The 26,115-nt window shown below is 43.0% G+C and overlaps 1 protein-coding gene across 2 annotated transcripts in view; it reads right to left on the reverse strand.

The window, feature by feature from the left end:
- The window catches only part of SCNN1B (sodium channel epithelial 1 subunit beta), a 60,599-nt gene extending 40,619 nt beyond the window's left edge, over window positions 1–19,980 (reverse strand). Inside the window, exon 1 of one of the 2 annotated variants that reach the window (XM_077274727.1) lies at window positions 19,577–19,980. In XM_077274727.1, coding sequence (XP_077130842.1) covers window positions 19,577–19,597 — 21 coding nt within the window. In that variant the 5' untranslated portion in view covers window positions 19,598–19,980. Of the gene's footprint in view, window positions 1–8,602; window positions 8,710–19,576 lie in introns of those variants that run through there. The other variant, XM_077274728.1, reaches the window with a different exon arrangement.
- Between the last annotated feature and the right edge of the window lie 6,135 nt (window positions 19,981–26,115).

A 26,115-nucleotide genomic window follows, 5' to 3' on the forward strand; every position in this document is an offset into this window, starting at 1 on the left:
GTATCGGCCGATACCCGATACTTGCAGCATCGGAATGCTCAACACTAATCATGGGCCTCTTGGCTGCATCTCTAATCAGTCTTCTCCTTGTTTGACATCAAAGTTTAGAGCAGTATTTCCCAAACTACAGTCCTCACGGACCCCAACAGGTCATGTTTTCAGGATTTCCATAGTGCTGCACAAGTGAGAGAACTCCTGATACTTCCATCATCTGTGCAATACTACAGAAATTCTGAAAACATGACCTGTTGGGGTCCATGAGGACTGGAGTTTGGTAAACAGTGGTTTAGAGGGACGGCCGGGTCTTGGTAGATTTGCAGTGGTATGATTCTCCTTCCATTTCAATATGATCGCTTGCACAGTGCTCCTTGGGATGTTTAAAGTTTTGGAAATCATTTTGCATTCAAATCCGGCTTTAAACTTCTCCACAACAGTATCACGGACCTGCCTGTTGTGTTCCTTGGTCTTCATGATGTTCTCTGTGCTTCAAACAGAACCCTGAGACTATCATACAGCAGGTGCATTTATACGGAGACTTATTTACACACAGGTGGATTATATTTATCATCATTAGGCATTTAGGACAACATTGGATCATTCAGAGATCCACAAGGAACTTCTGCAGTGAGTTTGCTGCACTGAAAGTAAAGGGGCCGAATAATATTGCACGCCCCACTTTTCAGTTTTTGAATTTCCATAAAAATTTAAAATAACCAATAAATTTTGTTCAACTTCACAATTGTGTTCCACTTGTTGTTGATTCTTCACCAAAAATTTACATTTGGTATCTTTATGTTTGAATCATGATGTGAGGGAAAGGAATGAAAAGCTCTAGGGGGCTGAATTCTGTCTCAAGGCACTGTATTAACACATAAATTGACATTGGTTAGATTTTAAAAAATTTGCTTGGTCACTAAAGGGTTAAAATAAGGTAGGACCCAACTTTATTTTTTTAGGGTTACCCCACTTTTAATAACCAGCAAAGGAAAAGCTGACTGCAGGGGGGTGATATTAATAGGCAGGGAGGGTCCATGGATATTTTCCCTTTTCCAGCATAAGACCAGCTCACAGTTGTCTGCTTTCTCTTGGCTGGCAATTAATAATAGGGGGACCCCACATTATTTTTTAAATTATTTAATTCTTTTACACTGTTCCTCAATCGAGCAACATTGCCTCACGTGGCCTGGCAGCTATGCAGTCCCATTTACAGGCGGCCCTGATCAGTCACCGCCATGCCAATACTTGCCATGGCTGTGACGGCTCTTGAAGTGGCTACAGCTTAAGAGCTTGTTGATTGGTTGCACTGAAGCCTTTCAATAAACTTTATTCGGCGCCAAACCCGAACAGTAAAGCAAACTTCTGGGAAGAAGTCCATGTTCGGAGTTCACTACTGGACACTTTACAGTTCGGCTTCGCTCATCTCTAGTGTTGCTCAAATACACACAAAGGAAATAAACATGTTTATAACAAAACATATGTAATTGTAATAATTTTGTGGGAGAAATATTTCATTTTCTAGAACAATTTGAAGGGTGCCAACCCTTTCAGTACATGACTGTATAAGCCCAATCCTTTATTACAACAAACTCCTTCATATGTGTTATGGACCTGGTGGTTAGGAGCACCTGAAATGACCTGATAGGTAAACTGCAAAACAGGACGAGCTCTGGGAAGTGGGAGCTCGGCTGACCGCAACCCTAAGCCTATTATCACACACACTAGAATTAGCCATGGAGCGTGCCTAACTCTGCCTAGACGCCTCATCACAGCCTCAGAGTTAACTACCCCTAAAGATAGAAATAAAGCCTCACCTTGCCTCAGAGAAATTCCCCAAAGGAAAAGGCAGCCTGTTGTGAATTGGACTTTTTGGCTCCCTCTTGTGGTCACTAGCGACATGACACTTTGAGCTTCTTTCTCTAGCTTGGTACCCACCTGGCTCCTTAGTCCAGGGGTGTTGCTATTTAAGCTTCCTGGATTTTCAGTCTGGTGCCTGGCATCGTTGTAATCAGTTCCTTTCTGTTTGCCCCTGTCTGCTGGTCCTGGTTCTTGCAAAATAAGCTAAGTCCTGCTTCCTTATTTTTTGGTTATTTGCATTTGCTCTTATTTCTGTCCAGCTTGTACCAAATGTGATTCCTGATATAGCTGGAAGCTCTAGGGGGCTGATATTCTCCCCCCGTGCCGTTAGACGGTTCGGGGGTCCTTGAATATTCAGCGTGGAAATTTTGATAGGGTTTTTGCTGACCGTATAAGTCATCTTCCTATATTCTGCTATTAGTCAGTGGGCCTCTCTTTGCTAAAAAACCTAGTTCATCCTTGCGTTTGTCTTTTCTTCTTACCTCACCGTTATTATTTGTTGGGGGCTTGTATCCAAGTTTTGGGGTCTTTCCTCTGGAGGCAAGAAAGGTCTATCTTTTCCCTTCTAGGGTTAGTTAGTTCTCCGGCTGGCGCGAGACGTCTAGAACCAACGTAGGTACGTTCCCCGGCTGCTGCTATTTGTGGTGCTAGGTTCAGGTATATGGTCAGCCTAGTTACCACTGCCCTATGAGCTGGTTTTTTGTGTTTGCAGACTTGGTTATAAATTCTGAGACCCTCTGCCATTGGGTCATAACAGTATGCCAGGCCAAAGGTGAATGTTTAATGCATTGCAGAAGTGGGATAATAAGAAAGGAAATTCTGAGGTTTTTTTTTTTGTTTTTTTTTCTTTCTTCCTCCCCTTTACCTCAGAGTGGCTTGAGCTTGCTGCAGACATGAATGTCCAGACCTTGAATACTAGTGTGGATCAGCTTGCTGCTCGTGTGCAGGGTATTCAAGATTTTGTTACCAGTAGTCCTATGTCAGAACCTAAAATACCTATTCCTGAACTGTTTACTGGAGACCGATTTAAGTTTAGGAATTTCAGGAATAATTGTAAATTGTTTCTATCTCTGAGACCCCGTTCATCTGGAGATCCAGCTCAGCAGGTTAAAATTGTTATCTCTTTCTTGTGGGGCGACCCTCAGGATTGGGCTTTCTCGTTAGCGCCAGGAGATCCGGCATTGGCAAATATTGATGCGTTTTTTCTGGCGCTTGGGTTGCTTTACGAGGAACCCAATCTTGAAATTCAGGCAGAAAAAGCCTTGCTGGCTATCTCTCAGGGCCAGGATGAAGCTGAAGTGTATTGCCAAAAATTTCGGAAATGGTCCGTGCTTACTCAGTGGAATGAGTGTGCTCTGGCCGCAAATTTCAGAAATGGCCTTTCTGAAGCCATTAAGAATGTGATGGTGGGTTTCTCCATTCCTACAAGTCTAAATGATTCCATGGCGCTGGCTATTCAGATTGACCGGCGTTTGCGGGAGCGCAAAGCCGCTAATCCTCTGGTGGTGTTGTCTGAACAAACACCTGATTTAATGCAATGTGGTAGAATTCAGACTAGAAATGAACGGAAAAATCATAGACGTCTGAATGGGTTGTGTTTTTACTGTGGTGATTCTACACATGTTATATCAGCATGCTCTAAACGCCTAACAAGGGTTGTTAGTCCTGTCGCCATTGGTAATCTGCAACCTAAATTTATTTTGTCTGTGACTTTAATTTGCTCATTGTCTTCCTACCCTGCTATGGCGTTTGTGGATTCAGGTGCTGCCCTGAGTCTTATGGATCTGTCATTTGCCAAGCGCTGTGGTTTTGTACTTGAGCCGTTGGTAAATCCTATCCCTCTTAGAGGTATTGATGCTACGCCATTGGCGGAAAATAAGCCGCAGTTTTGGACACAGGTAACCATGTGCATGACTCCTGAACATCGGGAGGTGATTCGTTTTCTTGTTCTGCATAAAATGCATGATTTGGTCGTTTTGGGTCTGCCATGGTTACAGACCCATAATCCAGTTTTGGATTGGAAGGCAATGTCAGTGTCAAGTTGGGGCTGTCAGGGAATACATGGTGATTCCCCGCCGGTGTATATTGCTTCCTCTACTCCTTCGGAAGTTCCTGAGTATTTGTCTCATTATCAGGATGTTTTCAGCGAGTCCAGGTCCAGTGCTCTTCCTCCTCATAGGGACTGTGACTGCGCTATAGATTTGATTCCAGGTAGTAAATTTCCTAAGGGAAGATTATTTAATCTGTCTGTACCTGAGCATACCGCAATGCGTTCGTATATCAAGGAGTCTCTGGAGAAGGGGCATATCCGTCCATCCTCTTCCCCCCTTGGTGCGGGATTCTTTTTTGTGGCCAAAAAGGACGGATCTTTGAGACCTTGTATAGACTATCGGCTTCTGAATAAAATCACTGTTAAATTTCAGTATCCTTTGCCTCTGTTGTCAGACTTGTTTGCCCGGATTAAGGGTGCCAAGTGGTTCACCAAGATAGATCTTCGTGGTGCGTACAACCTTGTGCGCATTAAGCAAGGAGATGAATGGAAAACTGCATTTAATACGCCCGAAGGTCATTTTGAGTACTTGGTGATGCCTTTTGGGCTTTCTAATGCTCCTTCAGTTTTTCAGTCCTTTATGCATGATATCTTCCGGAAGTATCTGGATAAATTTATGATTGTTTATCTGGATGATATTCTGGTTTTTTCTGATGATTGGGACTCCCATGTTAAGCAGGTCAGGACGGTGTTTCAGGTTTTGCGTGAGAATGCTTTGTTCGTTAAGGGCTCAAAGTGTCTCTTTGGAATACAGAAGGTTCCCTTTTTGGGTTTTATTTTTTCCCCTTCTGCGGTGGAGATGGACCCAGTCAAGGTCCGAGCTATTCATGATTGGACTCAACCCACGTCAGTTAAGAGTCTTCAGAAGTTCTTGGGTTTTGCTAACTTCTACCGTCGTTTTATCGCTAACTTTTCTAGCGTTGTTAAACCTTTGACGGATATGACCAAGAAAGGTTCTGATGTTGCTAACTGGGCTCCTGCAGCCGTGGAAGCTTTCCAAGAGCTGAAGCGCCGGTTTACTTCGGCGCCTGTTTTGTGCCAGCCTGATGTCTCACTTCCCTTTCAGGTTGAAGTGGATGCTTCTGAGATCGGGGCAGGGGCCGTTTTGTCGCAGAGAGGCCCTGGTTGCTCTGTAATGAGACCATGTGCTTTTTTTTCTAGGAAGTTTTCGCCTGCTGAGCGGAACTATGATGTTGGCAATCGGGAGTTGTTGGCCATGAAGTGGGCATTTGAGGAGTGGCGTCATTGGCTCGAGGGTGCTAAGCATCGTGTGGTGGTCTTGACTGATCACAAGAATCTGATGTATCTCGAGTCTGCTAAGCGCCTGAATCCTAAACAGGCCCGTTGGTCATTGTTTTTCTCCCGTTTTGACTTTGTGGTCTCGTACCTACCAGGTTCAAAGAATGTGAAGGCTGATGCTCTTTCAAGGAGCTTTGTGCCTGACTCTCCTGGAGTTTCAGAGCCAGCTGGTATTCTTAAAGAGGGAGTAATCTTGTCAGCCATTTCTCTGGATTTGCAATGTGTGTTGCAGAGATTTCAGGCTGGTAGACCTGACTCTTGTCCACCTGACAGACTGTTTGTTCCTGATAAATGGACCAGCAGAGTCATTTCCGAGGTTCATTCCTCGGTGTTGGCAGGGCATCCGGGAATTTTTGGCACCAGAGATTTGGTGGCTAGGTCCTTTTGGTGGCCTTCCTTGTCACGGGATGTGCGGTCATTTGTGCAGTCCTGTAGGACTTGTGCTCGAGCTAAGCCTTGCTGTTCTCGTGCCAGCGGGTTGCTCTTGCCTTTACCTGTCCCGAAGAGGCCTTGGACACACATTTCCATGGATTTCATTTCAGATCTTCCGGTGTCTCAGGGCATGTCTGTCATCTGGGTGGTATGTGATCGCTTTTCCAAGATGGTCCATTTGGTGTCCTTGCCTAAGCTGCCTTCCTCTTCCGATCTGGTTCCTTTATTCTTTCAGAATGTGGTTCGCTTGCACGGCATTCCTGAGAATATCGTGTCTGACAGAGGATCCCAGTTTGTTTCCAGGTTCTGGCGATCCTTTTGTGCTAAGATGGGCATTGATTTGTCATTTTCGTCTGCCTTTCATCCTCAGACTAATGGCCAAACGGAGCGAACAAATCAGACTCTAGAGGCTTATTTGAGGTGTTTTGTTTCTGCAGATCAGGATGATTGGGTGACCTTCTTGCCATTGGCTGAGTTTGCCCTTAATAATTGGGCTAGTTTAAACTGTAAAGCGCTGCGGAATATGTTGGCGCTATATAAATAAAGATTATTATTATTATTATTATTATTAGTTCCGCTACTTTGGTTTCGCCATTTTTCTGCAACTCTGGTTTTCATCCTCGTTTTTCCTCGGGACATGTTGAGCCCTCTGACTGTCCTGGGGTAGATTCTGTGGTGGATAGGTTGCAGCGGATCTGGAATCATGTGGTGGACAACCTAAAGTTGTCACAGGAGAAGGCTCAGCGTTTTGCCAACCGCTGCCGCGGTGTGGGTCCCCGACTTCGTGTTGGGGATTTGGTGTGGCTGTCTTCTCGGTTTGTTCCTATGAAGGTCTCCTCTCCTAAATTTAAGCCTCGCTTCATCGGTCCTTATAAGATTTTGGAAATCCTTAATCCAGTGTCCTTTCGCTTGGATCTTCCGGTGTCGTTTGCCATTCACAACGTGTTCCATAGGTCTTTGTTCCGGCGCTACGTTGTGCCTGTGGTTCCTTCTGTTGAGCCTCCTGCTCCGGTGTTGGTTGAGGGCGAGTTGGAGTACGTGGTGGAGAAGATCTTGGATTCTCGTCTCTCCAGACGGAGGCTTCAGTATCTGGTCAAGTGGAAGGGCTATGGTCAGGAGGATAATTCCTGGGTGGTCGCCTCTGATGTTCATGCGGCCGATTTAGTTCGTGCCTTTCACGCTGCTCATCCTGATCGTCCTGGTGGTCTTGGTGAGGGTTCGGTGACCCCTCCTTAAGGGGGGGGTACTGTTGTGAATTGGACTTTTTGGCTCCCTCTTGTGGTCACTAGCGACATGACACTTTGAGCTTCTTTCTCTAGCTTGGTACCCACCTGGCTCCTTAGTCCAGGGGTGTTGCTATTTAAGCTTCCTGGATTTTCAGTCTGGTGCCTGGCATCGTTGTAATCAGTTCCTTTCTGTTTGCTCCTGTCTGCTGGTCCTGGTTCTTGCAAAATAAGCTAAGTCCTGCTTCCTTATTTTTTGGTTATTTGCATTTGCTCTTATTTCTGTCCAGCTTGTACCAAATGTGATTCCTGATATAGCTGGAAGCTCTAGGGGGCTGATATTCTCCCCCCGTGCCGTTAGACGGTTCGGGGGTTCTTGAATATTCAGCGTGGAAATTTTGATAGGGTTTTTGCTGACCGTATAAGTCATCTTCCTATATTCTGCTATTAGTCAGTGGGCCTCTCTTTGCTAAAAAAACCTAGTTCATCCTTGCGTTTGTCTTTTCTTCTTACCTCACCGTTATTATTTGTTGGGGGCTTGTATCCAACTTTTGGGGTCTTTTCTCTGGAGGCAAGAAAGGTCTATCTTTTCCCTTCTAGGGTTAGTTAGTTCTCCGGCTGGCGCGAGACGTCTAGAACCAACGTAGGTACGTTCCCCGGCTGCTGCTATTTGTGGTGCTAGGTTCAGGTATATGGTCAGCCTAGTTATCACTGCCCTATGAGCTGGTTTTTTGTGTTTGCAGACTTGGTTATAAATTCTGAGACCCTCTGCCATTGGGGTCATAACAGCAGCCCCCCACATATATTGACTGTGAGTTAAGAGGAAGGCACAAACACAGGAATGAAACAGGTTTCAGCAAAGGAGGCCAGACTTACTAAATAGACTGAGGATAGAAAAAGGGATCTTTGCGGTCAGCATAAAAAACTACAAAAAGCCACGCAGAGTGTGCAAAAAGACCCCCGCACCGACTCACGGTGCGGTGGTGCCACTCTGCAACCCAGAGCTTCCAGCTAGCAAGGCAATATCATAATAGCAAGCTGGACTAAAACTTAGAAAGTACTAATGAATATATTCAGTACACAAATGAACAACAAATGAGCTTAGCAGTGACTTAGCTTCTGCTGGAGTAGATCGGTCATCAGGAAGGTCCAAGAGAGATCTGAACCAGTACTGATACATTGACAGCTGGCATCAAGTAACGATCTGAGTGGAGTTAAATAGCGAAGCCAGCCCAGTCCTAAACGGGGACAGGTGAGGAAGCAGCTTCAAGACCAGCAGCTCCACTTTCAGCCACCAGAGGGAGTCCCCGGACAGAACTCACAGAAGTACCATTCCTGACCACAGGAGAGAGTTCGAGAACGGAATTCACAACACATATATCATATAGTTATTTCTATGCATCACAAAGAAAATTATGAGCCTTACTTTTGCCATGTAAGAATAATCAGGACTAATTTGGGGGACCATTGAATACCACAGACTAAACTGGCCTCATATCTTGTTGTACACACATACTTAAAAGTCAATTACCATACCTGTAAAAACCTCAGTTGACAGCTTACCTACCGATTTTAGGGGTTGCCTAACTTGGACAACTCTCTAGCCTATGGTAGATACCCATGAGAGTCCCTAAAGAAGTTAATTGATATTTCTTAATTTCAATAAGGTTTTGGTTGTATTACGTAGTAGTGGACCCCTCATTACCAGCTAATATATTTAATAGATGGTGTCTATTGCTCTTACCCTGGAGTTGACCTGGATATTTGACCTGGTGGACCTTTACATGGCTCTGATGATGGTTTGTCAGGTGTCAGCCTCTGTCTCACTATGCCTTTGACATTATGCCAGTTTGATGGTTTCAGTCATTTCACAATGCTTCTTACGACATCCCTCAGGTAAAAGCAAATTCTCAGAATTCTACATCTCCTCATAAACATTATATTATTGCACTTAGACCAAATCATGAACTCCGTCCTGTGGAAACCTATTATTCTTCATTCTCTACAAGGACTTAAGGGACAGAAAGATGTTGTACGGCAAAGAAAACCTGACTCCTAGTCGGCAACAAACTAAAAGTATAGGTCGTACAATCTGTTGACAAAACTAGCAGATAAGAGAATACAACCATTTACTGAGCATTTCCCACAAACTGCAGTAGCAAATGTTATGTTGACATAACATTTACACAAAGTGCAGGAGTTTAGAGGCAATTACTTCCCAAAGATAAGAATCAACTAGAATTTATCTTATTCCAGTCATCTGTAATAAAGTAGAAGTTGCATGGTATAATGGTACTCAAAATGTGTCTTTTCCATTATATACCTATGCAGATGTAGTATGTTGGACATAGACGTGTGTGATACATTTACCTGTCAATTCTGACAGACCGTCTAGGAGGCTCTTGGAAAATGGGAAGACCTCCCAGAGTAACTGACAACTCTCCTGGGCCCTGCAGAAGCTACTCAGAAAGCAGCACTCCCTGAATTTTTTGTGCGCTGTGCATGGACCTAGTATGTTTCTTCATTAGACTAACCCAGTGTCTGGCCAGAGATGGCAGGAATGAGGTGATGAAAGAGGTATGATTTGAAAATGTCATTTAAGGGTTGGGAACAAGATATAAAAAGGGAAAAAGGTCATGGAGAGAGCCAATACATGAAAAAATGGGAGATTTTATCATCACACTTTCTGCCTCCACGCCTCCAAAAGCAAATTTCCAAAAGTTGTAAATGATGGTGCTACAGCATGCAATGGAGATAAAACAGATAAGACCTCTGTATTAAATTTGAGTCTTACACCTGTAAAGTCAGTCCCCTGGAGTGTCTACAGCACCATAGCTGCTGTTGGGTGACATAGCTCCAAGTAGTAAGATTGCCTTTAAATTCTGAGATGGGATTATTCAAACCGAACAAGTCCCCCTTTTGTTATGTACATCCCTTGGCTTTTGGAGATGCCACTCCTGACTGCGGACCATCAAATTGTATGGAGTCTACAGTCCGCAATTCTTTAGTAGACTCCAAACTACATTGGTAGAAATGGACTACACGGGCTGCCATGTGCCTTGTATTAAAGCGGGTAGCAGCTAGATGGTTTTAAAGATTATCAGATTTCCAGTATGGCCCCTTTTACACATAATTTTTTTTGCCATCAGTCGCAATCCGTCGAATTTTGAAAAAAACGGAACCAGCGACTGATGCTGCCGGATGCGTTTTTTCTCATAGACTTGTATTAGCGACGGATTGCGATGGGAGGCCTCACGTTTCATCCGTCGTTTGCCAGATCCGTTAAAAATTGTTTGTCCGGCGGCTTGACACGACGGACATAGTAGCGTTTTTGTCTACATCGAAAAAACGGACAGCAACGGATCCGTCGCCGTCCGTCGTTTGCTAGAATGGAAGACTATGGCGTCGGATCCGTCAAATGACGGAATCCGGCGACGGATTCGTTTTTTTTTTAACTGAGCATGCTCAGATCCAATTAGCCAGATCCGCTAGTCGGATCCGTCAAAAAAACGAATCCGTCGCGTCAGTTTTTCACAATCTGCGATGGATCCGTCGAGCCACCAGATTGTGACTGACAGCAAAAAACTGATGTGTGAAAGGGGCCTAAGTCATTACCGAAAATGGAATGATGCACTGAAGTCGTGTCCTTGACAAAGGAGCCTTGTCCTTCACTGTCAACTTTCACTGTGAATAGACATATATAATGTGAGGCTGTCACTGTCACACATATCTGAATGATAACTCAATAGATGTTTTTCACCTTTTGAAATTTTCCTAAAAAATGTGCAAAAGCATTGCAGCAATCACAAAACCTGGTGTCCTCTGCAAGGACAGAAAAATATGGTTAGTAAAAGGGGAAGTTAAAAAAAATGTGCCTTAAGCTGCGTTTTCATAGTTAGTAGGGATAAGCGAACCTGAACTGTAAAGTTTGGAGTTTATACCTGAACTTCAAACACAGACTTTTTCCCAGAAGTCCATTTTACTGTTTGGGTTCGGCACTGAATAAAGATTGTTGAAAGGCTGCAGGACAGCCAATCAACAAGCTTTTAAGCTGTGGACACTTCCGGAGCCATCACAGCCCTGACAAGTATTGGCACAGCTGTGATTGACTGAATCCACCCGAAACCCAGCCTGTAATACCACAGGATCACAAAAGGTGACACTGCTCGAGTGAGAGACAGTGTAAAAGAATTAAAAAATAATAACAATAATAATCATTACAAAAATGACATAGGGTCCCCCTATCTTTTAATAACCAGCCAAGGGAAAGCAGATAGCTGTGAGCTGGTCTTATTGTGCTGAGAAGGGGCCAATATCTATGGACCTTCCCTTCTTTGCCTTTGCTGGTTATTAAAAATTCGTGAACCTAAAAAAAGATGAGGGGTCCCCCCTCTTTTTAATAACCTGCTAAGGGAAAGCATACAGCTGCAGGCTGATATTACTAGGCTGGGAAGGTCCATGAATATTGTCTCCTTCCCACCCTAATAAGATCAGCCCTCAGCCGCCCCAGAAATGGCGCATCCATTAAGATACGTCAATTCTGTCTCTTAGCCTCGGCTCTTCCCGATTGCCCTTATGCGGTGAAAATCTGGGTTATAGCTTTTTGGGCTGATGTCAGCTGTCTAATGTCAGCTGGCCTCAAGCCCAGGGGTTAGTAATGGAGATGCATCTATCAGACACCTCCATTGCTAAACCCGTATTTAAAAATAAAAAAACAAAGACTGGAAAACAAAGTTTATTTGAATAAAGACTCCCCGACACATTTCCTGGTTTATCCATTTAATATTAAAAAATAATTCCAGCAGCTCTGACATGATCCATGGCATTTCCACAACATCCACCTAATCTCTACTGTAACCTATGGAGCGTCGTTCTGAGAACGGGGTCCATAGGTTGCTCATGGTCATGTCTCACGAGCGACAATTAGTGGAAGTCGTGGGCACACAATGAATTACATCAGAGCTGCTGGGATTATTTTATCAACACATCTAATGGATGCTCCATTTATGGGTCAGCTGAGGGCTGGTCTAATTAGGCTAGGAAGGGGAATATATCCATAGACCTTCCCAGTCTATTAATATCAGCCCTCAGTTGTTTGCTTTGCCTTAGCTGGTTATAAAAATAGGGGGACCCGCAACACTTTTTTTAGGATTTCCCCATTTTTAATAACCAGCAAAGGCAAATTAGACAGCGGGGGGCTGATATTAATAGGCTGGGAAGGTATATTGGCCCCTTTCCAACCTAATAAGTTAGTTCACAGCTGTCTGCTTTCCCTTGCTTCTTTTTAAAAATAGCTTGGACCACACGTCTTTTTTTTTTCATTTATTTAGCAAATACAGTAAACTACACACGCAAGGCACTGCTACACTCTTCCACTTGGACCTCCGCCTCCTGAATCACGATTATTTTAATTATCTTGTTTTACTCTATGAAATTTTAAGTCATTTTCCTATCCATATTTGTTTGAAGGGCAATTGTCCTGCTCTTACCATTTTGCTTCCTTTTGCAGCCTCCTAGCCCGTCATTTTCCACGGGTTCACTCTTTCCTAGCTTCTAAGCCCGCTTTACAAATTCTTACTCCCCTGACTTTATAAGTCACATCAAGGTTTGGATCTTAAAGGGATCTTGTTTATTGCCATAAATATGTAATTTTTTTAACTTGGCATAAATGTTGCTATTCTCCTGAATCCGGAGTGTTTTCTCTTTTGCTCCTGGGCCTCCGCATTCCCGAGATATGTTCACCTCTTCCTTGTATATAAATCTAGTCTTTTTAGCCTATTGGACATGGTCTTAAAGAAGACAAAAGATAATAGTTTATGACCACACCCACTTAGTTTGCAAAACTAGATTTGCATAGTGAGAAGAAGGGGCCATATCTCAGAAATGGAGAGGCACAGAATCAAAAGAAAAACGTCACCGGATTCAGGAGATAAGCAGCATTTACACCAGATTAGAAAAAAAAAACAAATTTTTGGTAACTGGATCTAATAATAATCATAATAATGATCTTTATTTATATAGCGCCAACATATTCCGCAGCGCTTTACAGTTTAACAGTTTCAAACACAACAGTCATAAGTAACAACGTTAACAATACGATTATTAAAGCAAAATAAGACGACCCTGCTCGTGAGAGCTTACAATCTACAGTGAGGTGGGGGAGATACAAAGTACAGGGGTGTATTTACAATGATGTGTTTACAATGATGGTCCAGCCATCTTCAGGGGTCGGGGATAGATGGAAGTAGTAAATGGGCTACACACAAGCATAAAATGACTTTAATTTGTGAACGTGGTAGGCCGCTCTGAACAAATGTGTTTTGAGGGAGCACCTAAAACTATGCAAATTGTGGATGGTCCTAATATCTTGGGGTAGAGCATTCCATAGAATTAGCGCAGCACAGGAGAAGTCTTGGAGTCGGGAGTGGGAGGTACGGAATTAGTGCTGAGGTTAGTCAAAAGTTGTTTGCAGAGCGCAGTGGTCGGCTAGGCCGATAGACAGAAATGAGGGAGGAGATGTAAGGGGGTGCCGCACTGTGGAGAGCTTTGTGGGTACTCTGAATTGGATCCTATAATGAATGGGCAGCCAGTGTAACGACTGGCGAAGAGCGGATGCGTCTGAATACCGATTAGCTAGATGGACAACCCTGGCTGCTGCATTAAGATCTTTAGTATCTCTTTTAGAACCTCAGTTGAAGTTGGAGGTTGTGCTTACTGGCTTTGTCTACAGAGAAGCCCATAACTACATGTTCTTTACATTGAATTCTGAGGTTCGGGAAGGGGAAAATATCCATAGAACTTCCCAATCTATTAATATCAGCCCTCAACTGTTCGCTTTGCCTTAGCTGGTTATTTAAAATAGGGGGGGACCCACATTTTTTTTTAGGGTTCCCACATTTTTAATAACCTGCAAAGGGAATTTAGACAGTGGGGGTATGATATTAATAGGCTGGGAAGGTACATTGGCCCCTTCCCTGCCTAATAAGTTAGCTCACATATGTCTGCTTCCACTTACATTTTTTGTAAAAAATAGTGGGGTCCACACGTAATTTTTTTCATTTATTTATTAACAAATGCAGTAAACTAAACACGCAAGGCGCTGCTACACTCTTCCACTTGGACCTCTGCCTCCTGAGTTACGATTAATTTTACAAGTTCTTACTCCCTTGACTTTCTAAGTCATGTCAAGGTTTGGAGCTTAAAGGGATCTTGTTTCTTGCCATAAATATATATATATATTTTTTAACTTGGCATAAATGTTGCTATTCTCCTGAATCCAGAGTGTTTTTTTTCTTTTGTTCCTTGGCCTCCGCATTCCTGAGATATGTCCCCCTCTTCCCCATGTATAAATCTAGTCTTTTTAGCCTATTGGACATGGTCTTGAAGAAGACAAACAGATAATAGTTGATGACCATGCCTACTTAGTTTCCAGAACTAGATTTGCATAGCGAGAAGAAGGGGCCATATCTCAGAAATTGAGAGGCATAGGAACAAAAGAATACCATCACCGGATTCAGGAGAAATGCAGCATTTACATCGGATTAGAATGAATATACTAATTTTTGGTAACAGGGTATCTTTCAGAACCTCAGTTGAAGATGGAGGTTGTGCTTACTGGCTTTGTCTACAGAGAATCACATAACTACATGTTCTTTACATTGATTTCTGAGGGCCTAACTATAGGGGGCACAAGGCCTGCAGTGGCATATGAGAAGACCAGTACTATTACAGATACATCATAGTTGAAGGTGGGTCTTGTTTTCATTGTGACCAATGAGATTCAAGCTATGGCACTGACATGGGATAATCAAGTGGTGTATATTTGCCCCAAATTATTACAAAGCATATGCCATTTCTAATAAGTTACAAAAATGTGAGCCAACTGTAATTCTTAGAATATTACAAATTAATGGTACAAATGTAAGAAGTTATCAAAGCTGAAGAAGAATCAATGGGCATTGCGATTGTTATCTCTTCTGACATCACCTGTTGGGGGAGAGTCAGGAGACCCCTATACACTTCAGATGGTCGGCTGGTCCTATAGAAACTGGGGGTTTAGCTGAATTTAATCTAATGTCTAGTGGACACTTTGCAATCCTTAAACTTAAAATTTTTATGCCCTTACACTCCCTGACAGAAGTTATGTCACTTATCCATGTTATGTAAATAAAAGTTTATAACCTGACGTTAAATTCATCCATTGGTTGTATAAATTATTTGTTTGAAAGCTGAAACCCTTCGAAATGTGGTTTAGGTTAAGAAAATAAATTGGCATCAATGCAGAAATATTGCTCAGTTAATGGACACAGAATGGTCAGATTTTGGCAAGACAAAAGTTTTGTCGCCCACAGAAAGTAATGTGATATTCAAACAAATAATTAACTTAAAATACAAATATATGTTGCATAACATTGGTGAAGGAATTTGTGGTGCTATTAGAGTCATATTTAATATTTTTTGTGGCTTCCATGAGCTTGAAGGACTGCATCCATGCGTTTCAACAATGATTCATACAAGTTACTAATGAAGTAATCAGGAATAGCAAAGAATGCAGTCTTACATGCCTCCCAGAGTTCATCTAGATTCTTTGGTTTTGTCTTCCAAACTTCCTCTTTCATCCTACCCCAAACATGCTCAATGATGTTCATGTCTGGTGACTGGGTTGGCCAGTCCTTGAGCACCTTGATCTTTTTTGCCTGGAGAAACTTTGTTATAGAGATGGATGTATGAGATGGAGCACCATCCTGCTGAAGAATTTGACCCCTTTTATGATTTGGAATATAAGAGGTAGCCAATATTTCTTGATATTTTAGGCTATTGATATTGCCTTCCACCTTGCAAATGTTTCGCACACCCCAATACTGAATGAAACCCCAGACCATGATCTTTCCACCACCAAATGTAACTGTTTTCTGGGTGTGTTTTGAATCCATACGGGCTCCAGTAGGTCTCCTGCAGTATTTGCGGCAGCTGTGGTGTAATTCTACTGAAGATTCATCAGAGAAATCCACCTTCTGCCACTTTTCCAGCATCCATCTGTTTAGCACACTGTGGGACTTTGCAAATGCCACACGTTTTTTATTTGCCTTTTATTTAGTGCTGGCTTCTGGGCACTGATTCGACCATGCAGGCCATTTTGAGACAGAATCCTACAAACTGTTCTAGTTGACACAGGGGCTTGAGGTGACCAGGCCTGTTGGAGCTCTGCTGCAGTGGAAGAGGGGCTTGCTTTGGATTTTCTAACCAACAAATGTTCCTCCTGAGCAGTTGTCTTGCGGGGTCTGGCGGACCTGGGCTTGTCAACACACATCTCCAGTCTCTTCAAATCTTTTTTTAATTCTTTGTACTTGACACTGAGACACATTAAGGGTGCCAGCCACCTCTGCATCTGGATCTGGTCTTCAGCCTCTTGATAATCCAGGCTTTGGTCACAGGGTGGATTTTTGGCATGTTGTCAGAGCTCAAGTTGCAGTTAAAGTGAAGGTCTGGGGTGCTGAGTTTCTTTTTATACACACACACTAATTAACCGATCATTTACTGAGCACAGGTGAGGATGTAAACTAGGATTGGGTGCATTATATGACCTGGCGACAAAACTATTGTCTTGCCAAAATCTGACCATTCTGTGTCCATTAACTGAGCAATATTTCTGCATTGATGCCAATTTATTTTCTTAACCTAAACCACATTTCGGAGGGTTTCAGCTTTCAAAAGATTAATTTATACAACCAATGGACGAATTTAATGTCAGGTTATAAGCTTTTATATACATAACATGGATAAGCGACATAACTTCTGTCAGGGAGTGTAAATTAAAGAGCTATACCACTCAAAACAGTTAATAACATTTTCCACTTGTCTACTTTGCATCTGCATCATTTTTTAAACATATTTTTTTAGGAAATTAGGTTCAAAGTTGATCAGCAATTTCTCATTTTTCCTACAAATGTAAAAAAAAACCATTTTTTAGGAACCACACCACATTTGAATTGACATTGGGGGGCCTATATGACAGAAAATACTCGCTACTTGAGTTTGCATCAGGTGCTGGGGTATGCACCAAGTATCACGGGTTCTCAAGCGACATGCTGGAGTCCCCACCTCGCATGTTTTGCCGCTGTTAGACACCCAAAAAATGCAAACATTTCTATATTTCTGGGGGGTTTTCAGTCAAGATGGGGTGCAGAGTGAACATTAATGAGAAAAAATGAACTTACCACATCCTAAATATCACTGAGTGAAATATTCGAGTTGCAGTTCTTTATTCATTACATAGTGGAATGTGTTGAGGACAATAAAGCATAAAAATGATCAATGTAAATTAAAAATTAAAACCCCGTGGAGGCCTGGTTTGAAATTATGCTCAAAATCAAAGTGGAAAATCAAATTACAGCATTATCTAGCTTCAGTGGAAATGCCTGAAAACAAGGAAATGATGCTCAGTATTATGTGTGGCCTCCTTGTGCCTGTATGATCTCCCTACAACGCCTGGGCATGAGATGGTGGATGTTCTCATGAGTGATCTCCTCCCATACCCAGTCTGTGGGTGAACATGGGATTGGTAGATGGAACGAGACATGATGTCCCAGATGTGCTCAATTAGATTCAGGTCTGTGGAACAGACAGGGCAGTCCATACCATCAAAGCCTTCATCATGCAGGAACTGCTAACACACTTCAGCCACATGAGGCCTAGCATTGTCCTGCATTAGGAGGAGCCCAGGGCCAACCGCACCAGCATATGGTTTCACAATGAGTCTGAAGCTTTCATCCCGATACCTAATGGCAGTCAGGATACACATGGAGGGCTGTGTGGCCCTCCAAAGAAATGCCTGCCCATACCATTATTGAAAACACTGCCAAATCGGTCATGCTGAAGGATGTTGCAGGCAGCAGAACGCTCTTCAAGGCATCTCCAGGCTCTGTCACATCTGTCATATGTGCTCAGTGTGAACCCACTCTCATCCATGAAGAGTACAGGGCGCCAGTGTGTAATCTGCCAATCCTGGTGTTCTGTCGCAAATGCCAATCGCCTTGCATGTTGCTGGGCTGTAAGCCCAACACCCACTTGTGGACATTGGACCCTCATACCATCCTCATGGAGTCTGCTTCTGACAGTTTACGCAGTCACATGGATGTTAGTGGCCTGCTGGAGGTCATTTTGCAGGGGTCTGGCACTGCTCCTCCTATTCCTCCTTGTACAAAGGCAGAGATAGAGGTCCTGCTGCTGGGTTGTTGCCCTCCTATGGCCCCCTCCACTTCTCCTGGTGTACTGGCCTGTCTCCTGGTAGTGCCTGCAGCCTCTGGACACTACTGTCAGACACAGCAAACCTTCTTGCCACAGCTCGCATTGATGTGCCATCCTGGATGAGCTGCACTACCTGAGCAACTTTTGTGAATTGTAGACACTGCCTCATGCTACTGTACAGTACATCTAGGGGTGAGAGCAATGAAAAAGTGACCAAAACAACAGCCAAAAAGGATGAGAACAGACAAATGATTTGCGGTCACCCCATGCAGAACCACTCCTTTATTGGGGTTGTCTTGCTAATTGCCAATCATTTCTACCTGTTGTCTGTTCCATTTGCACAACAGCAGGAGAAATTGATTCACAATCAATCATTCTTCATAACTGAACAGGTTGATTTCACAGAAGTGTGACTGATTTGGAGTTACATTGAGTTGCTTAAGTGTTCCCTTTATTTTTTTGAGCATTTTGAGCAGTATATATATATATATATGTGTGTGTGTGTGTGTGTTTTTGTTTTTTTCCCCTCAAAATTTACATTACACCACAAAGAAGGAAAAGTCGTGAAATTATGACATTAATATACACAGTTGTCAAAAATGAAATTACATATATCATGCAGTAAAGGTCATATATATCTATACATACACATCACACACTCACACATTGTACATGAAATTCATGCATATAGATTAATTCATATCTAAATATATGTGTATATATATATACTCAAACATATGCATACACACAATTGAGATAGATAGATAGATAGATAATTAGATGATAGGTAATAGATAGCCAGTGTGTGTGTATATATACAGTATATAAATGAAGGCAGCACTCCAATAGAAAAAATAAATGTGGATTAATGGCCCATGTGCGATGTTTCAGTCCAGGATGAGGACCTTTCTCGGCTTGAGAAAGGTCCACATCCTGGACTGAAACGTCGCACATGGGCCATTAATCCACATTTATTTTTTCTATTGGAGTGCTGCCTTCATTTTTCTGGATAATAGCATGAGGTTTGGTATATACCTGGAAGGATTTTTTGCACCCTTTGTTTTCTTTTGGTGCTGCTTTTTGTTATATATATATATATATATATATATATATATATATATATATATATATATATATATATATATATATATATATACATATATATTTAAACACAGATATATAGACAGTACATACACACAAACTGTATAAGAGCCTGCGTGGACATTCAGTGTGTGTGTATGAGATAATACAGGTATCATATAGAAATAAATCTACATACATACATAACACACACTATATGTGCGCACATATTCTACATACACAGACTCACTATCCTGATAACACCTAATACTCTACAATTATAATTACCCAAAACATAACAGAAGTGATAGAAACTATTGGAGAATCACATTCATCAAGTACAAACTCTGAGCCCAAGCGCCGCACACACCCCGACCATCCCGCATAATACCTGAGCGAAGCCCTCCATCATCTCCTGGAGGAGCGATTCCGCGCCGGTCAGGTGGGTACAGCTAGCGGGTTCTGGAGCACAGCGCCAGCTCAGGTGGGCAGGGGTAATACAGCTCAGCGCCTACTGAGGAGGGCACCGGCCGGGTAACACAAGGACGGTGGCAGCAGGTGGCACAGACTGGCAGCAGGTCCGCTGGTTGCAGTAATACAGGGCAGGATAGCTCTGAGTGCGGGCAGGATGCAGAGGGCTCAGCGCCAGGTCCGGTCCCGCACAGTTTGGGATGAAAGTCCCGGCAGCTTCCTGGCTGTAGTAATGCTGGGGACACCGGCAGGATGCTGGGAGCCGCCTACTGCCGGGAGCCTCAGCGCTACTGCTGCCTACCAGTATATCGCTGCTCTCTGTATCCCTATCTTTCATGTATCACTGCTCTCTATAACGCTGTTTGTTCTGTCATACATCACTGCTCTCTATATGGTGTCTATTTTGTAGTTTTACCATCGTCCTCCATGAGCCTCTCTATTATCTGTTATACCAGAACGGCTGTGCTCTCTCTGCTGTTTCTGTGCCCCTCTGTGTTGTCTCTGTGCCCCCAGTGCTGTTTCTGTGCCCCTCAGTGCTGTCTCTGTGCTCTCTCTGCTGTCTCTGTGCCCCTCAGTGCTGTTTCTGTGCCCCTCAGTGCTGTCTCTGTGCCCCTCAGTGCTGTCTCTGTGCCCCTCAGTGCTGTTTCTGTGCCCCTCAGTGCTGTCTCTGTGCCCCTCAGTGCTGTTTCTGTGCCCCTCAGTGCTGTCTCTGTGCCCCTCAGTGCTGTCTCTGTGCTCTCTCTGCTGTCTCTGTGCCCCTCAGTGCTGTCTCTGCTGTTTTTGTGCCCCTCAGTGCTGTCTCTGCTGTTTCTGTGCCCCTCAGTGTTGTCTCAGTGCTGTCTCTGTGCCCATTTTCTTTGCACTCTCAAACTTTCTAAGTATTGTAAAAATAATATCACTGCTCTCTAACCTTTTCTCCATTCTAACGAATAACACAGCTCTTTACCTCTCTCCCTATTATATCATTGATGAACTTTCTGTAACCTCTCTTTTATACTATCACTCCTCTGTCTATTCTAAAACCTGTTCTCTATCCTTTATGCTGCTCTCTTTACCATCTTATCTTTCATCATGCATCACTACTCTCTATAAAGCGCTCTAATAACTACTCTATATTACTACTCTATAACACTCTCTGATCTTTCATACATCACTACTCTATATTCCTTTCACCACTCTTGATAACTCTCTACTTCATCATTCCATAAGTAGCGACTCTCTGTAACCCTCTCTCTATTCTATCATATCACTGCTCTCTAACTCTCTCTTTTCTATCATACATCATTGTGCTCTATATCCCTCTCTCTATTCTATCATACATCACTGCTCTCAATTTTCCTCTCTCTATTCTATCATACATCACTTCTCTCCATAGCCCTCTCTATTCTATCATACATCTCTCCTCTCCCACTCTCTCTATTCTATAATACATCATTACTCTCCATAGTCCTCTCTCTATTCTATCGTACATCACTTCTCTATCATACACCACTGCTCTCCATAGACCTCTCTCTATTCTATCATACATCTCTACTCTCCATAGCCCTCTCTCTATTCTATTACATCATACATCACTACTCTCCATAGCCCTCTCTCTATTCTATCATACATCACTGCTCTCAATAGCCCTCTCTCTTTTCTATAATACATCACTTCTCTCCATAGCCCTCTCTCTCTATTCTATCATACATCACTGCTCTCCATATCCCTCTCTCTATTCTATCATACATCTCTCCTCTCCAACTCTCTCTATTCTATCATACATCACTACTCTCCATAGCCCTTTCTCTAGTCTGTCATACATCACTGCTCTCCATAGCTCTCTCTACTCTATCATACATCTCTACTCTCCATAACCCTCTCTCTAGTCTATCATACATCACTGCTCTCCATAGCTCTCTCTACTCTATCATACTTCTCTACTCTCCATAGCCCTCTCTCTAGTCTACCATACATCTCTCCTCTCCAACTCTCTCTATTCTATCATACATCACTGCTCTCCCTAGTCCTCTCTCTAGTCAATTATACATCACTGGTCTCCATAGTCCTCTCTCTAGTCTACCATACATCTCTCCTCTCCAACTCTCTCTATTATATCATACATCTCTACTCTCCATCTCTCTCTACTCTATCATACATCACTGCTCTCAATAGCCCTCTCTCTTTTCTATAATACATCACTTCTCTCCATAGCCCTCTCTCTCTATTCTATCATACATCACTGCTCTCCATAACCCTCTCTCTATTCTATCATACATCACTGCTCTCCATAGTCCTCTCTCTATTCTGTCATACATCTCTACTCTCCATAGCCCTCTCTCTAGTCTATCATACATCACTGCTCTCCATAGCTCTCTCTACTCTATCATACTTCTCTACTCTCCATAGCCCTCTCTCTAGTCTACCATACATCTCTCCTCTCCAACTCTCTCTATTCTATCATACATCACTACTCTCCATATTCCTCTCTATTCTATCATACATCTCTACTCTCCATCTCTCTCTACTCTATCATACATCACTGCTCTCCCTAGTCCTCTCTCTAGTCTAATATACATCACTGCTCTCCATAGCCCTCTCTCTAGTCTACCATACATCTCTCCTCTCCAACTCTCTCTATTCTATCATACATCACTACTCTCCATATTCCTCTCTATTCTATCATACATCTCTACTCTCCATCTCTCTCTACTCTATCATACATCACTGCTCTTTCTAACCTGCTCTTGCCTATAACATATCACTGTTCTCTCTAACCCTCTTTATATTATATCATTTCCTTCTCTATGTTATCACACCATCAATGCTCTCTCTAACCTTCTCTCCGTTGTATGATCTCTCTCTAATATTTATCTTATGTACTCACTTATGTAGCGCCATTAATTCCACAGCGCTTTACAGATATCGCTGTCCTCGATGGGGCTCACAATCTAAATTCCATATTATTATGTCTTTGGAGTGTTGGAGGAAACCGGCGCAAACACGAGGAGAACATACAAACTCCTTTTGCGTCACTCTTCTCTCTAACACTCTCTACTATTTATCTTGTTTCACCGTTCTCTGTATTCTATCCTACATAGCGTTGCTGTGCAGGGAATCAGCCGAGGGGACTTTGACCCTTTTGTTCTCAAGATCTCTGAGATTGGACTCACCTGGTATCATAGACCCAACTATAATGGTCTGCTCTAATATGTAATATATGATATACTTATATAAATATGATATATATGTAATATCCTATAACATTATAGTATGGAACCACCCCCTTTACATTGTCAACCCATAATTTAGGTATCAACAACTTGACAAAAAGACTTTTTAAAATCTATGTTGAATGCATGTAGCAAAGCCGACGAGTTATACTTGCAAATCTTGTTTTTCTACTTTTTGCAGTATCTCCACTAGAGGGAGCAGTGTCTACAAAATCACATTGCACAATAATGTTTCCAAATGCTGAGTAGCAAATTCTTACAGATTGTTCCCACGAGAAAACAAACCAAAGATCTTTGAAGTAAGTCTGTCCTCCGGTGTACTAGTTTAGAAAGTGGGTACAAACAAGACGAATAATAATAATCAGCAAAACAACAAGCATGAGCTGCAGATGATGGGCTGCAGTGGTCACCTGACTGTGATCAAAACATCATATCTGCAGGATAGCTATGAAATCTAGTAGGCTCTCCAGAGTGGGGGGCAATATCTTATGTCTAAGAATTATATGTCAATTGGTTAAAAGCATCCTGAACTTTCTGCCATTTTTTAAAAAAAATCTTGGGAGAGTCCCTTTAAATTTGCTGAATGAAAAAAAAAATAGTCAGCAATGGAGTAAATATGATACTCCTTAGAGTGAAAAAGTGTAAAAACTTACTACAAAAGTATAGAAATTGATAAATCCAGAAAAAAAAAACAGCCAAACTTTAGAAGGACAAGATCTTGAAGGAGTAGACTGTCAAAGATTTTCCCCATAGATATGTCCCTTCTTCAGACTGTGCCCCACTGTACCTTTCCTCGCCCCTCCATCCTCTTTTGCCGAGCATCCATACAGAGAAAATATCAGAAGTGGCAGGAATCAGGAATAGTCGGGGTTCCTTAGCCATATTGGCCATACAGTAAACACTGCTTATCTTGGATGCATTTTGCAACAGCTGCAGGCTTGTGCTGGCAGTTTTCATTGAGCGGACTGTAGATGACGCTGTGCAAATTGCGAGAGTTTGATAACACTGTACTGTACGAATTTGGTTTGCAGAATTTCTTCCCTGTTATCCTCCATGTTGTGATTTTATATGATTGCTATAAGTTCCAAGTAAAACACGTAATTCTCAAACAATGTCTGAGTCATATTTCTGCTGAAAGCTGAAATGTGCAGCAGTTTCATCATATTCTCAGCTATAACATAGTTCTCACAATGTGCTTACACCTATGAAATATTAATGCATCCAAAACATATTTTAACGCTGTAGACAGGGCGTATTTGCCACTAGGCACGTGAGGGCACGTGCCTAGCGCGGGGACAATGCAGGGGGCGGCACCTGAGCAAGGTTTTTTTTTTTTTTTTTGTTTTTTTTAAATAAAAGCTGGGTCACCTTCCGACCGACCCCGCCCCCGCCCCCCCTGGCCGCCCGCCTCCCACCCACCCTCCTTGAAGACGATACTCACCCTGCTCCAGCGATGCCTGGTCTCGGCTTCTGGCAGCGCTCCTGAATGAGCGGTCACGTGGCACCGCTCATTAAGGTCATGAATATGCGGGGGGGTGGGATTGGAGAGATGACCCATGCATACAGGGGGGGGAATATGAGCCATGCATACAGGGGGGATATGAGCCATGCATTCAGGAGGATATGAGCCATGCATACGGGTGGGGTGAATATGAGCCATGCATACAGGGGGGGTGAATATGAGCCATGCATTCAGGGGGGGGAATATGAGCCATGCATACAGGGGGGGGGGAAATATGAGCCATGCATACAGGGGGGGAATATGAGCCATGCATACGGGGGGGGATATGAGCCATGCATACGGGGGGGGATATGAGCCATGCATACAGGAGGGGAAATATGAGCCATGCATACAGGGGGGGGGATATGAGCCATGCATACAGGGGGGGATATGAGCCATGCATACAGGAGGGGAAATATGAGCCATGCATACAGGAGGGGGAATATGAGCCATGCATACAGGGGGGGGTGAAATATGAGCCATGCATACATGTGGGATCATTATACAGTATGGAGAACTGTGTGTGGCCATTATACAGTATTGAGCATCATGTGTGGCCGTTATACAGTATGGAGCATCATGTGTGGCCAATGGCCATTGTACAGTATGGAGCATCATGTGTGGCCATTATACAGTATGGAGCATCATGTGTGGCCATTATACAGTATGGAGCATCATGTGTGGCCAATGGCCATTATACAGTATGGAGCATCATGTGTGGCCAATGGCCATTATACAGTATGGAGCATCATGTGTGGCCGTTATACAGTATTGAGCATCATGTGTGGCCATTATACAGTATGGAGCATCATGTGTGGTGGCGGTTATACAGTATGGAGCATCATGTGTGGCCATTATACAGTATTGAGCATCATGTGTGGCCATTATACAGTATGGAGCATCATGTGTGGTGGCGGTTATACAGTATGGAGCATCATGTGTGGCCATTATACAGTATTGAGCATCATGTGTGACCATTATACAGTATGGAGAACTGTGTGTGGCCATTATACAGTATGGAGCATCATGTGTGGCCATTATACAGTATTGAGCATCATGTGTGGCCATTATACAGTATTGAGCATCATGTGTGGCCATTATACATTATAGAGCACTGTGTGGCCATTATACAGTATGGAGCATCATGTGTGGCCATTATACAGTATTGAGCACTGTGTGGTCATTATACAGTATGGTGCACTGTGTGGCCATTATACAGTATGGAGCATCATGTGTGGCCATTATACAGTATTGATCATCATGTGTGGCCGTTATACAGTATTGAGCATGATGTGCTGCCTTTATGCAGTATAGAGCACTGTGTGGTCATTATACAGTATGGTGCACTGTGTGGCTATTATACAGTATGAAGCATCATGTGTGGCCATTATACAGTATAGAGCACTGTGTGGCCATTATACAGTATGGAGCATCATGTGTGGGCATTATACAGTATAGAGCACTGTGTGGCCATTATACAGTATGGAGCATCATGTGTGGCCATTATACAGTAGAGAGCACTATGTGGTCATTATACAGTATGGAGCATCATGTGTGGCCATTATAGAGTATGGAGCATCACGTGTGGCCATTATACAGTATAGAGCACTGTTTGGCCATTATACAGTATGGAGCATCATGTGTGGCCATTATAGAGTATGGAGCATCATGTGTGGCCATTATACAGTATAGAGCACTGTGTGGCCATTATACAGTATTGAGCATCATGTGGGGCCATAATACATT

This window comes from Ranitomeya variabilis, chromosome 7, assembly GCF_051348905.1.
Source record: "Ranitomeya variabilis isolate aRanVar5 chromosome 7, aRanVar5.hap1, whole genome shotgun sequence".
NCBI lineage: Eukaryota > Metazoa > Chordata > Amphibia > Anura > Dendrobatidae > Ranitomeya > Ranitomeya variabilis.